The following is a 13,475-nucleotide window of genomic DNA, read 5'->3' as shown; positions in this document are numbered from 1 at the left end:
CCTCGCGCGCGGCGCCGCGCACCGGCCTTCCCGCCCCCTCCTGACGGCAGGGGGCGCTGCAGGCGGGGACGGGAGCGGGGAACGGGAACGGGAATGGAAACGGGGAACGGGGAACGAGAACGGGGAACGGGGAACGGGAATGGGAATGGGAATGGGAACGGGAACGGGGAACGGGAACGGGGAACGGGGAACGGGAATGGGAATGGGAATGGGAATGGGGAACGGGAACGGGCAACGGGAACGGGCAACAGGAACGGGAACGGGAATGGGAATGGGAACGGGAATGGGAACGGGAACGGGAACGAGGAACGGGAACGGGAACGGGAATGGGAACGGGGAATGGGAACGGGAATGGGAACGGGGAACGGGAATGGGAACGGGAACAGGAATGGGAACGGGAACGGGCAACAGGAATGGGGAACGGGAACGGGGAACGGGAACGGGAACGGGAATGGGAACGGGAACGGGAACGGGAACGGGAATGGGAACGGGAATGGGAATGGGAACGGGAATGGGAATAGGAACGGGAACGGGGAACGGGAACGGGAACGGGAACGGGAATGGGAACGGGGAACGGGGAACGGGAACGGGAACGGGAAAGGGAACGGGAACGGGAACGGGGAACGGGAACGGGAACGGGAACAGGAAAGGGAACGGGAACGGGAACGGGGAACGGGAACGGGGAACGGGAACGGGAATGGGAACGGGGAACGGGAATGGGAACGGGAACGGGAACGGGGAACGGGAACGGGGAACGGGAATGGGAACGGGAACGGGAACGGGGAACGGAGAACGGGAATGGGAACGGGAACGGGAACGGACAACAGGAACGGGGAACGGGAATGGGAACGGGAATGGGAACGGACAACAGGAACGGGGAACGGGAACGGGGAACGGGGAACGGGAATGGGAATGGGACCGGGAATGGGAATGGGAACGGGAACGGGGAACAGGAATGGGAACGGGAATGGGAATGGAAACGGGAATGGGAATGGGAAAGGGAATGGGAATGGGGAACGGGAACAGGAATGGGAATAGGAACAGGGAACAGGGACGGGAATGGGAACAGGGACGGGAATGGGAACGGGGAACGGGAACGGGAACGGGAACGGGAATGGGAATGGGAATGGGAACGGGGAACGGGCACCGGCACCGGCAGCGCCGGCTGACCGCTGGGGAGCGCCGAACCGCGGGAGCGAGCCGCGAGGTGGCTGTATGGTCGGGCTCCGGAAGGGAATGGGAAAAGGGAGACTGTTGCCCTTGGCGTTGTCCCCTGCGGACATCCGAGCCCCTCGCTGAAACCGCAGGAGGAGGCTTAGGGAGGGCAGATGGGTGCCGGGCGGTTTATTGCAATATTGTGTTTTCCCAGTTTTGTAGGTCGCGGGGTTGGAGGATGAAATAAAGGACATGACCAAATGCAGGTATATTTAGGCATACCTTTGGGATGGGCCAAGATTAACATATGCGGGCACTTAAACCTTTACCTGGTAGGATGCTCCGACACAGGTTTAATAAAATTTGCAAATACTTTAGGCTTTGTGTAAAACATTGATATTTAAGGACTAGATGCTTTGAAGATCTCAGGGCTAGCATGTAGTTGTTTCTATCAGTTTCAGTGTTGCTGTACCTTCAGCTTCCCAAAGCATTCTGAAACCAATACCAGCTTTCCCTTAGCATAGGAAATGGCCAGTGCAATTGGGGTGACCCACTCTTAGGAAAAAATCTGGAAAATGTGAAGAGTATGTTTTGAAAGCTCAAAACCCCAATGGGATACAAAAAGAATCTATTTCCATTTAAGAAACTCAGTAATTTAAAGCAATTTCATTACTTGGGATGCATCACTTTGACTAATCCATTTTCTGATATTTAGGTTGTACAATATTGCTGCACATTCTGCTTATGGTGGTGACTTGTACCTAATCCAGCAGTATATTAACCCAAGTTCAGTTCTGTTGTGTGTTTTACTGGGGGCTCTTCTCCACTAGTCTTTAATCTCTAATATTTCTTTAAATGCTATTTATTCCATAAAACACGTTGCACTTTAAAAAAATGCAGTTAGAATATTACTATTTAATAGTTCAGTTATAAGGGCCCTACATTGCATCACTACATCTGGACTTGTAGAATTAATTGCTGTAGCTGGGATAATTATCTAGAGAGAAAAGAAAATTCTTCCAGTTGGAATTGTTCTGAACTAGATTTGTTGTCATAATGCTAAAGTGTGAGGACTGATATTAGACTGTTAACAGGAAGCAGTTGGGGATTTTTGCACAAAAATTCAGTCCTGTACTCAATGAAGTAGGGGAGTGTTTTAGCCTTGGTTTCATTCTGTATAATACTGCAACTTGTTTTGAAATCTATTTGCCTGTTGTCTCTTGGTTTTAAAAGGATCGAACAACAACAAGGTTGAATTTTTCAGGATCAGCTGAAATATTTTTTCAGTGTCAGTTTAGTCCTAAGTACTTTATCTTTCTTTGAAAAATTCAGTCCACGTGCTGGGAAAAACTGATCCTTATTTGCATCCCAAAATTTATCAAAGTTTATAAATAACACCAGAATAAATAATACATACCAGTGTGGTGATTTCAGATAATATAAAGAACTGTCTGACCCACTTTGTCTAGGAGAAAAATTGAAACACAGACATTAAAACACTTGACCAAAGCCATGAAGCACAAGTCGAATGCTTCCAATTTGTATGTGCTGGGACTGCAAGTGTCTAACTTTTTCACCATTTTGAAGTGCTTTGAAATTTGGAGATGTAATATTTTCTCTCCTTTTTTAAAACATGGAAAGAAAAAATAACTGCTAAGCCTTGTGGGTGGGTTTACTTCCTAAGAACTTCCAACTGATTTATAACAGTTTGTGAAGTGGTTTTCTTAGTGTCATTCAAAGCAGAGTAAAGGAACAAGTTGAATTTGCATTTTCATTTTCAGCATTTTCATTTTCAGCCCTCAACCTTTTAGCTTAGCCTGTAAAACCAGGAATCAAAAAATAGGATAAACAGTGCAAAAGTAGGCTGGGATTCTCATCACTCCTATTCGAGGACATTTTCCTTCTCTCCCTCCTGTCCTCACCCTGCCTGCTCTCCCCCTCTCACTGTCTTAGCAACAAGACTCACTGGCTGACTGTAGCTAACTTGTCTTCTACCCCCTCAAACCAATTAGTTCATCTATTTAAATCATGCATCGAAGAAGCCTGCCCCCTTTGAGCACACAGCTCGCTTAGGGCTCAATCCTACAATCTTCAATTTTTAAGGCTGCAAGAGTTTGCAATTGACTCTAATTACATTAGGATATGACCTTTTATGTTCTAATTTCTTTACAAAAGTTGTAGAGGGCTGAAGAGGGTGCTGGTGCTATCGCTGTTTTCCTGCATCTACCTTTTTCTTTATTTGAAGATCACGACAATATAGGGAAAAGTCCATAAATAATGGAGAAAGTAACTAAAACATCTATTGACAAATCATCTTCTATTCACAACTGCTGTTTTGGTGAGCAATTAGAACATTCAGAAGAAAACAGAGCATTCAGGAGAAAACAGAATTGTAGTAGTAATGACTACAGCATGCCCTTTTTGTCAAAGCTTTTAATCAAAATCATGAACCCATCAACAGCCTTTTAGTGCATATTTTAACGAAATGCTAAACATTGCACAGAACTCAGAAGGAAGCCGCCTGCTCTTTTTGCACTCCTAACAACCTCAGGCATCATGAGGTGTGACAAATTGTTTTAAAATGTAGTTGCAGGAAGAAGGGCAGGCGAGCTTTGCTCTGCCTTGTGGGTGTTGTAGTCGTGTTGCAGCCTGTCTGCCTGGGCAGCAATAGGAACCTGGACTCTAAGTCCCACAGCTCCCACTAGAGTCTGCCGCACAGGCTCAGAGCCCATATGCGAGGAGGGGGTGACTACATTGTGTCTATTGTATGATTTTTTTGTTTTGGTTTGGTTTCGTTTTTGGTTTTTTTTTTTCGCCCCTGGCATTTTGCACGTTTCACGGGAGGTGTAAATCGGGAGTAAAAAGCATGGCAGATGAGCAAGAAATAATGTGCAAACTCGAGAGCATCAAGGAGATCAGGTATGTTTGCTTTGTGCCCCACCGTTACATGAAGCAGCTTTTTCCTCGGGGGAGCGGAGGAGTTGCATCGATCTGAAAGTAGCTATTGTGCTACTGAGGGGAAGAAAACTACCGCTGGGTTTACGATGAGAGCTCAAAACACATTTTTCTAAGCAGGGAGGGAGCATCTGCTGCTGGGAATCGCCGCTGGAATGCGTAGTGAAGGGCGGTAATGGTCGTGCATTTGCAGAGCGCAGCCCTGAGTGATTGCACGGGAAGGCGGAGTGCGCGGGTGGGAAGGACTGAGCGGCCCCAGCGCAGCTCGGGGGAGTGGTGTCGGGCCGCGGCTGTCGTAGGGCTTTGACTGTTTGCTTGTTTGTTTTTAAGTCATTTGAATCAGTATTTCGTATTCACGAGGTTCTCTGTCTGTTATTTTGCCCCACTCGCTCCCGGGCAGGAGCCTTGTCGGGCTGAGAAGGAAGGGGGGATGACAAGGAAAGCAGAGTCCGACACCCAAATCCGAAGGCGGACGTGCCCTCGGGCAGGACAGGGCTGGGCAGCGCTGCAGGCACCGGCAGAGCCCCACGGGGTGCAGGACAGCCATCTGTCCATCCATCCGTCCGTCCGTCCGTCCGTCCGTCCCCCGCGGAGGGCGGCGGTAGGGGAGCGGCGGATCCGTGCGGGATGAGCGGCTGAGCCTCAGCGGCTTCTCTGACCCTGCCCTGCCCTTCGGCCAAAGGCCGGGAGCGACCGAGGGAGCCCCGCCGACATCTCCCTACCTGCTGCTTCTGGCCGCCGCCCGGGGATGGGGACACACCGCACCGCGGCTTTTTCATCCGTCCCCTCCGGCCACAAGGCCCGAGCTGCCTCGGGCTGCGGTTCATGCAGTGCAGAACACCGGGAATTTGTATATAGCGTCCTTTACAGGGTGAGTTGCAGGATGCTTTGGAAGAGGGGGCTCAATAAAAGCCAGGCAGGGTACACCACGTGTCAGTATTCTCCTTGTACCACACCTTCCCTCAGACACATTTAGTCTCATTCTTGTCTATTGCTGCCTTCTTTCATCTATCTAATCCCATATAAACTGACACCTCACAAAAATATCTGTCATTGACTTACTGTTATCTCTCTATCTTTTTAATTATCACTGGGATTCAGGAATAAGACCTTGCAGATGGAAAAAATAAAGGCAAGACTGAAAGCAGAATTTGAAGCCCTGGAGTCTGAGGAGAGGCACCTGAAAGAATATAAGCAGGAAATGGACCTGCTGCTGCAAGAGAAGATGGCTCACGTGGAGGAGCTGCGACTGATCCACGCTGACATTAATGTGGTATGTGACAGCCCAGCTCAGACAGTCTGACTAAGACACAGCTGCACATGAATCATCCCACAGCTTGTGGAATTGTGCACATGAGTGAACCGTCACTGGTTCAATAATGTGCACTTCACAGCACCATCCTAGGATCCTACAGAGAGCACAAAGTAAATTTACCTCAGGATAACTGGTTTTTCCCTTTGTAGGGCAGGATAGTTTATAATGTTGGCATAATAAGCTGTTGCACCAAGAGCATAGGTAAGATAACCAAGCCTATTGTGGCTATGACTTCACCACTAGCCAGTGATAGCACTCCAGCTGTCCCATAGAAAGCAGTTCTTCCTGTTAGTCTTTTCTCATTTAGCACCAAGAAACAGGAAATTTGGCAGCTAGGTGGGACTAGGAGATTTTGAGAAAATACATAGTGTTTGTTAAGTTTATAGTAAGAGCTGAGCTTCGTCCCAGAGTGGAATCACCAAACATCAGCCTGAAGGGAATTAATACAAATAAGAGAAAAAACAATTTATAAACAGGGAAGATTAGCCAATTAGAGGGGCTAAATAGGGAATATATTTTTAAATACATTTTTTATGTCCTGTTAGGGCACTTACATGGGGTTTTTAGCTCTGAAGGTATCTGTGTTGCACCGGAAGAAAAAAACTCCAACAAGTGAAAAAATACAAGCTATGTACTGGATGTGCAGACTCCATTTATTTATGATTTCAAATGTCTGCTCCCCTGTCCAGCTGCATAACCTCAGCCTCTGTTTCATCCTCCTCTCTTTGTGCAGTCAAGTTGTCTTTTTCTCTGCTACTTTTCCCACTTGCTGGAAAAGCTTTTCCTACTTGCTGCAGTAAGAGAAGCAGAAACCTTTACTCAGCTTGTTTGTTAACTTCTGCCAGTCAGTGTTCAGGTATCTTAGAAACACAGAAAATTAGTTTATGCTTCTTTAAACTCTTTTTTAATGTCTCTTGAGAGTTTTCTATAGCTCCTCACTTGCCGACTTTATTTGTAGCCTGTCTCTCTGCTTTTTCTGTTGTTCAGAATTTCCTATAGGTTGAGTGCACCTTTTTAAAATGAAAATGCATCTCATATGTCACTTTCTGTTGCTTCTTCTTTGCCCATTTTTCATCCTCCCAGTACCTTAAGTCTTTGCTTTACTATTGCATTGTCTCAAATCTCTTCCAACTTGAGTGACAAAAATCTCTTCTTTTGGTACAACCTGTTGCTCAGTCGGAGAGGAACAGTCTTTAAAAACATGCCCAACCTCCTGTTTCAGATGGAGAATACTATCAAGCAGTCTGAGAACGATCTTAACAAGCTCTTGGAATCTACTCGCCGGCTCCACGAGGAGTACAAGCCCCTAAAGGAGCACGTGGATGCCTTGAGAATGACTCTGGGCTTGCAGAGGCTGCCTGACCTATGTGAAGAGGAAGAGAAGCTGTCCCTTGAGTAAGTCTCCAAAGCAAACATTATCTGGCTTTATGCTTTCTTTCAATTCTACTGGTCGTTTTCTCATTTTAATTTTGTTGGTAGATGGAAAAAAACAACCCAAGAGGTAAGAATGAAAAACAAGTTAACAAAAAAGGATGTGGAGGAAAATGTATTTGATAACATTCAGTCTGAATTTGTTCCAAGTTAAATTTAGGTTATTCCAAGCTGCAAACTCTACATACCACGTGCAAACATTCAAGGGTGGTTGTTGGCCTTCTAGATTTTATACCATATGTTGCTTTTTCTATATATTTATTTTTCCCTGAAAATTACTTCTTTAGCAAGCCATAGTAGGAGGCAGTACACAAGAGGGATACAAACCAGGTATTCTTCAATTGGGTTGTGCTGCTGCTAGTCAGATTTTTACTTTTTGCTGCCTGCACATGGCAGTGGCTTTTAGCCAAATACCTGTGACTGTCAACAAGTTTCCCTGAGATGTGGAATGGATTTGGATAATAAATCACAGCCTCATTTTTACATATAACCTATGCAAAGCAGTGGCAGAATTAGCTACTATTCAAAGAACAGTGTCCTTTGTTTAACAGACCAGTTTTTAATGCAAGGGATGTTTTAATAAGCATGTATTGATCTTATTGCCCAGCAAAATTAACATAGTTTTCACAGGCACACAGTTTTCAAGATTTCCTTTGTATTTCTGTAGAAATGTTGTTTTACATTCCAAACACCTTGACACTGCAAAGAATGTGTTAATCTGTTTATTAATCTGTTGTGTACAAAAGTTATTAATTTTAACAGAATAAAATAGAAAAACTGTTTGACAGAGGTGCATCTGAAGCTGTTGCCTATTTTTCTTCTATACATGTTGTCTATTTTTCATCTTACTAGATTTACGTCCAGTCTGGAATCTGGAAGTGTAGAAATGCAGAAGAAAACACCACATATTCTATTTCTGAACTAGTCAATGTGTAGGCAATTTGGCAGTTTGACTCTAGTGGAAGAACATGATAGGGAAATGTGATCCACTGTATTTTAACACCAAATATCCTTTACAGACTAATGAAATACTCCAGAAGGTGGTTACATTTTTTGTTTGTCATTCTTTTGTCTAGCTACTTTGAAAAGCAGAAAGCAGAATGGCAGACAGAACCACAGGAACCTCCCATCCCAGAGTCTCTGGCTGCAGCTGCAGCAGCTGCCCAACAGCTGCAGGTGGCCAGGAAGCAAGACACCAGACAGACAGCAACTTTCAGACAGCAGCCACCTCCAATGAAGGTCAGGAGATGGAATGTGCTGCGTTTTCTCTTTTGTCATTGGAATGCATTATGTTGAGAAAGTGATTGATGTTTGCAAAAAGGAAAAATTACGTGTCCTGATTCTGATTTTCCTTGCAGGGGTTCAAATCAAGAGCAAGCAGTAAACTTAAAGTAGTAGCACCAGTCATCAAGGGTTAAGGATAAGAATCTTTTAGGACTTAAGAGTCACCCTCAGCAGAGATGTAGACAATTCCCACTCCTCTTGTGTTTCACATGACAGCAAGGCATGTAAGAAAGAGAAAAAAAATCTGTGCAAAAGAAAAAGAAGTGGCTCTTAGTTAATGCCATATGGAGTCATATTAAAAGCAGTGCACATCTTTTATGAGGGAAATTACCAGTGGTGTAAATTACCAGGAAAGGTGATTGCTTCTGTACTTGGGATCTTCAAGAGTAATGTGGATTAATGTAACAGAACCACAGGCACTTAAGTGACAGTTTTACTCAGCTCCTTATGTAGTGAGAAGAGTTAAGTAGTTACATAGGGATATTCATCCCACCCAGGTTCCAGAGAGTCACTAAGAAGGTAAAGTGATGTAGGTACACACCAAAGTAATATACTTACTATCTGTAGTTAGGCAATTGAAAGCCTTTCTGCAAGTAATAGGCTTCAGTCAAACATAAATTACAGGCTCAGTCTGGAGCAAAAGGGCAGAGTTCTGTACCTTGTGTTAAATATGTGGAATTCATCCAACCACCTGCTCCTGTGTTCAATTCTGTGACATTGCAGTTGGCCATCACTGTAACTTCTCTGACTCAGTGAGCTATTAGGCAGGTAAACACCTTTAAAACATCACTGTAACCTTTAACACAAAATAGAATTTGAAGTTAGTGATACATGTATGAGCCTGTAGAAATGTAGTTTTACTTCAATGAGATGCTCCTGTTTTTCAGTAAGCCTGAAATTACAATCCACATACCTAGACTGTATAGGGTGCAGCACCAGTTTTCCTTTGCAGGCAAGGAGCCTTGTTTTTGTCTGTACTGTAGGGTAGAGTGTGATACTCAATAACCTGTGTACCAAGGCCACTTTGATGTTTGTAACAAGAGGCTGCCATTGCGTTTCAGGCATGTTTGTCGTGTCACCAACAAATCCATCGGAACGCCCCCATATGCCCACTCTGCAAAGCAAAGAGCCGATCTCGGAATCCCAAAAAGCCCAAGAGGAAACAGGATGAATGAAATCCAGGAGATTGACAAGCTGTGTGACCTGTCCCAGTACTCTTCCAGTAGAATGGCAAATTTGCCCAGACTTTACTGAATTGCAGACTCAAGTATGACCGTCTCATTGTTTTCTATTTAAATGCAATGTAAGCACAATGTTCCTGCTCTAAGTTCCTTCCAGTCTTTAGGATTTGGTTTTAGGTAAGTAAGTATTACTGGTGCTACAGTTTAACATTTCAATTGTTTCATCTTTTGTACTCCTAAACAAACTGGAATTCTTTGTGCAAGTATCCTAAATGACAGGCTATTTCTATTGATCAAATGTGATTACCACAAATGCTTTTATGTTCTCTTTTTAAAAAACACGTTACTAAAAGATTATTCTGTTTTCTCCTGATAACAGGAGACTATTTGAAGTGCTGAAATAGCAGACTGTCTGTTCGTTTCACTGAAGAACAATTTGTTTTCCAATCTCGTAAGAGTGGGTAGGTTTGGGTATCCAATGGAACTCTTTTTAAACAGGAAATGTTCAGGGAAAATGAGATTTGTTATAAAGAAAATCAATGCATTAAGGACATACATGGGTTTTGATTTACTGAAGTTGATTGTACCACTCCTTCAAACTTGACTTAAAACCTGGAAAGGTGCTGGCTGTGTATGAATTTCTAAAAATGATGTAATTTGACATGCTTTAACATCTTAACAGGTTATTATTTTCAGTAGTCAAAAGACTAATTGACTTAAGAACAAGGCTGAAGTGAACTTTATTAGTAGAACTCCTAGGCTTTATGGCTGACCAATGACACTGTGGTTCTCTAGGAAACATGCATGATATATCCCAGAGCTTTATGTGCACAGACTGCACATCAGCCATTCTGCATGTCTTCTGTTTCTGGTTTCTACAGCCAAAATCTGGCAGACATATCCTCTACTGGAGCATAGGAAAGTTCAGGAACATGCATGAGGAACAGTGTCAACTAAAAATTATGCATTTCACCAGAACCAACCAGTTTTGGTGTAATTGTCCTCCCTCAACCAAAACTTTCTATTTTTCTGCCTTTTAAAAGGTCATTTTCAAATAAGCTTTACTTCAGGCCAGTTTGTTTTCTTGTTCCCTGTGTGCCAAAAGAACCCTTTCTAAAACATCTGGAGTAGATCACTCCCTGTATGTCTTCCCTTTGTTTCATGTAATATAACAACAGTTCTTGCAATGGGGAGGATGGCAGTGATCCACTTACAGAACTGGCACTTGAAATTTATCATCTCTAATCCCAGTTTTGTGACCACCTTTGTTGCCTAAATTGATCTCAAGTGTTAAATATTCTTTTCACTAACTCTGGGACGCAGGAACTGCTTGTTCACACTCTTCTCTCTTTAGCCCAGGTTTCTCTCTACTATTATGTTAGAGTGGTTATATTGGGAATTTGGCTTATTAGATAGGAAGAACAGGGAAGCCCCAGGTCTCTGCTCCAAGAACTTTGCCAAATGCTGGCAACTGTAATAAATCCACATGATGCAATTTTACTGGCCACATCACATACGTCGCCATTCATTTCCTAAGTCTGCCACAAAGTACACGAGTGATTTACTGAACTTAGTCCTAAAACTGAAGCCAGGTTCAGGAAATATTCCCCCATTTTAATGTTACATAGCCAAATCAACATCTGTCAACAGCAGACAGAATATGGACCACCTGCCCCTGAAATTATGTGAAGAGCAGATTCTGCTAGCTGAACTACAGGGATTTGGTCTCTGAGATAGCAATAATGGAAGACAGTCTCCATGCTCCAAATGGCAATAGTGTGTTATGCATGTTTTGTAGCACAAATACTGGATTCTACTGTTTTAAATGTCACAGTGGTCATGTGCTGTGTGCCCTGTTCAGAGCAATTCCTATGGAGTTGAAGGGAAAATGCACAGAGTTAAAAGACAGTATGTGGACTTCCCCAAGTGCATACATGAGAGCAGCTTACTTTGATGGTAGTTGTACATAAATTTAAGAAGTAGTGACAAGTGGAGTGGGCGAATGGCCTGCAATGAAGTAGTGTGAATAGGAGGATTGATTTGTAGAGACTTCTACTTACAGGTCAGAAATAGGTAGGGTTAGTCATAGTTGTTCTCACTTTACTGTTACTTTGCCAGGTTCTTTCTTTCCTGGGAGATCCCTGAACTGAAATACACTTAAGGATACACCATTTCCTGATTTAGTACAACAGTTTTGTATTTTTACTTTTTTAAACTAGTCTCATGTGCTCTTGTGTTTTACAGGGTTAGGGTTTGTTTCTTTTTTTTTTTTATAAAGTGAATATGACATACTGTGTTTGCATCAATTGTACTAGTATTTACAAATTTTCACATCCTTTACGAATTTCTGCCATATGAACAGCATGCATTGCTGAGGGTGAGCGTAACTGGAGATAAGTCAGCAGGGTGCCCTGGCTGCCAAAAGGGCCAACCACAACCTGGGGTACATCAAGCACAGAATTGCCAGCTGGTTGTCTCACTCTGCTCTGCACTGGTGAGGCCCTGGGCACTGGGGGCAGTTTGGGATGCCTCAGTGCAAGAAGGACATCAGAGTGTTACAGTGTTCTGGAGTCACCTGTGAGACCAAGACTGCAAAAGGTCTCAAGGACAAGACCTCTGAGGAGCAGCTGAGGACACTTGGCTTGTTCAGTTTGGAGAAAAGAAGGCTGAGGGGTGTCCTCATCACAGCCTACAACTTCCTCCAGGGGAAAGCAGAGGAGGAGGAGGTGCTGATCACCCTCTGATGACCAGCAGCAGGATATGAGGATATAGAGTGAAGCTGCATTGAGCAAAGTTCAGACTGGACACCAGGAAAAGGCTCTTGTCTGAGAGAGTGGTTGGTCACTGGTCCAGTGACCCAGGGAAGTGGCCAAGCCACCAAACCTGTCAGGGTTTGAGGGTCACCTGGATGAAACTCTTAGCCATACAGTTTAATGGTAGGTAGTTGGACCTGATGATCCTTATGGATCCCTTCTTACTTGAGATATTCCATGATTTCAGCCATTTCAAGGAGATAAAATATGTATTATGTATTGAGGGACCATGGGGTGGGGGCAGGGAGGGAAGCAGTGTCTTTCATAGGGAAAGAGTATTCTTTTTCTCTCATGGAATAATCATGGAAGTTTAACTGAAGAACTCTTCTCGTGACAGCCCCAGGCTCTTTTCTCCCAGGCAACTCTCTCAAGAGACTGGAGGAATAATTATGAAATATTGATTTCTTGGTATTCAGACAGAAGAGGAAGCTGTCTGAAGTACAGCTCTTAACACAAGTCTACTGCATTTTTGCTTCACGGAGCAACAATGGCTTCTTCACTTGTATCTGAAGTCTTTGTGGATACTTCTTCACTTCGCTTAAATTTATTCTTATTTGGCTCAAATTGTCTGAGTAGCCACAATGTGACCCTCCTGAAAGCTTAGGAGGCTTTTATGTTACTGAAGTCTGGTTTAACCCTGTCTTTGTCATTCTGTTTTTAAAAGGGTATCCATGCAACAACAAAATAACTGGATTCTCTTGGTAAAGATGGTTTCCAAGGTCTTTGTTCATCACTTGCCTCAAAGGATAGTCCTGTTGTTCTGCAACCAAACAGAAAAAAACCTAAATCCCAAGCCTTTCACCCTGCCATCAAGCCTAAGCTCACAACCAAAAGGATGCAAACACTGTACTATAGCTAAATGCTTTGCTACAGAAGTTTTCATACCCATCCTGGGGTGGATCAGTTGTCCAAACTTTAGTGCCAAGGACACCATTAACTACAGAGAAAATGTAAGGCAAATTTAAATACCTGCACTTCCTGAATTCAACATTAGCTTTATAAACAGGACCCTGACTGAACCTGACAGTGGCTTCAATTTACACAACCTAAATTTGAAAGAATACACATTGATGTGTTACTTTAAATACCATACTATTCAAGAAATTAAGACTTCACTAGCACTTTAAATAAATAAAAAGTGCTTTATTCTTTTATTTTAGAGTTTTCTAATTCCTCCAGCATACATTTTCATTTTAGTATTTAGGTATTCTAGCAATATCTGGTGTTTTCACTGGCTTCTGTGTTTTAAATATTTTACTCCTGTGCCTCACAGGAGTAACAGTGTGAGATCTGTTTAATTTGTCTGTACAGTCCTTTTAAATAAATGTTTGTTTCATGTCA

At 43.5% G+C, this 13,475-nt stretch overlaps 1 protein-coding gene across 4 annotated transcripts in view; it reads left to right on the top strand.

The window, feature by feature from the left end:
* The window catches only part of ZC4H2 (zinc finger C4H2-type containing), a 13,926-nt gene extending 451 nt beyond the window's left edge, over window positions 1-13,475 (top strand). Inside the window, exons 1-5 of one of the 4 annotated variants that reach the window (XM_053990259.1) lie at window positions 1,154-1,421; window positions 5,212-5,383; window positions 6,648-6,820; window positions 7,933-8,095; window positions 9,202-13,475. In XM_053990259.1, the coding sequence (XP_053846234.1) occupies window positions 1,408-1,421; window positions 5,212-5,383; window positions 6,648-6,820; window positions 7,933-8,095; window positions 9,202-9,315 (636 nt within the window). In that variant the 5' untranslated portion in view covers window positions 1,154-1,407 and the 3' untranslated portion in view covers window positions 9,316-13,475. Of the gene's footprint in view, window positions 1-1,153; window positions 1,422-3,800; window positions 4,075-4,897; window positions 4,982-5,211; window positions 5,384-6,647; window positions 6,821-7,932; window positions 8,096-9,201 lie in introns of those variants that run through there. The other 3 variants (XM_053990258.1, XM_053990261.1, XM_053990260.1) reach the window with 3 other exon arrangements.

This window comes from Vidua macroura, chromosome 14, assembly GCF_024509145.1.
Source record: "Vidua macroura isolate BioBank_ID:100142 chromosome 14, ASM2450914v1, whole genome shotgun sequence".
NCBI classification, from domain to species: domain Eukaryota; kingdom Metazoa; phylum Chordata; class Aves; order Passeriformes; family Viduidae; genus Vidua; species Vidua macroura.
Note: the sequence above shows the minus strand (reverse complement) of the source record. Positions and strands in the feature narration are given on the sequence as shown.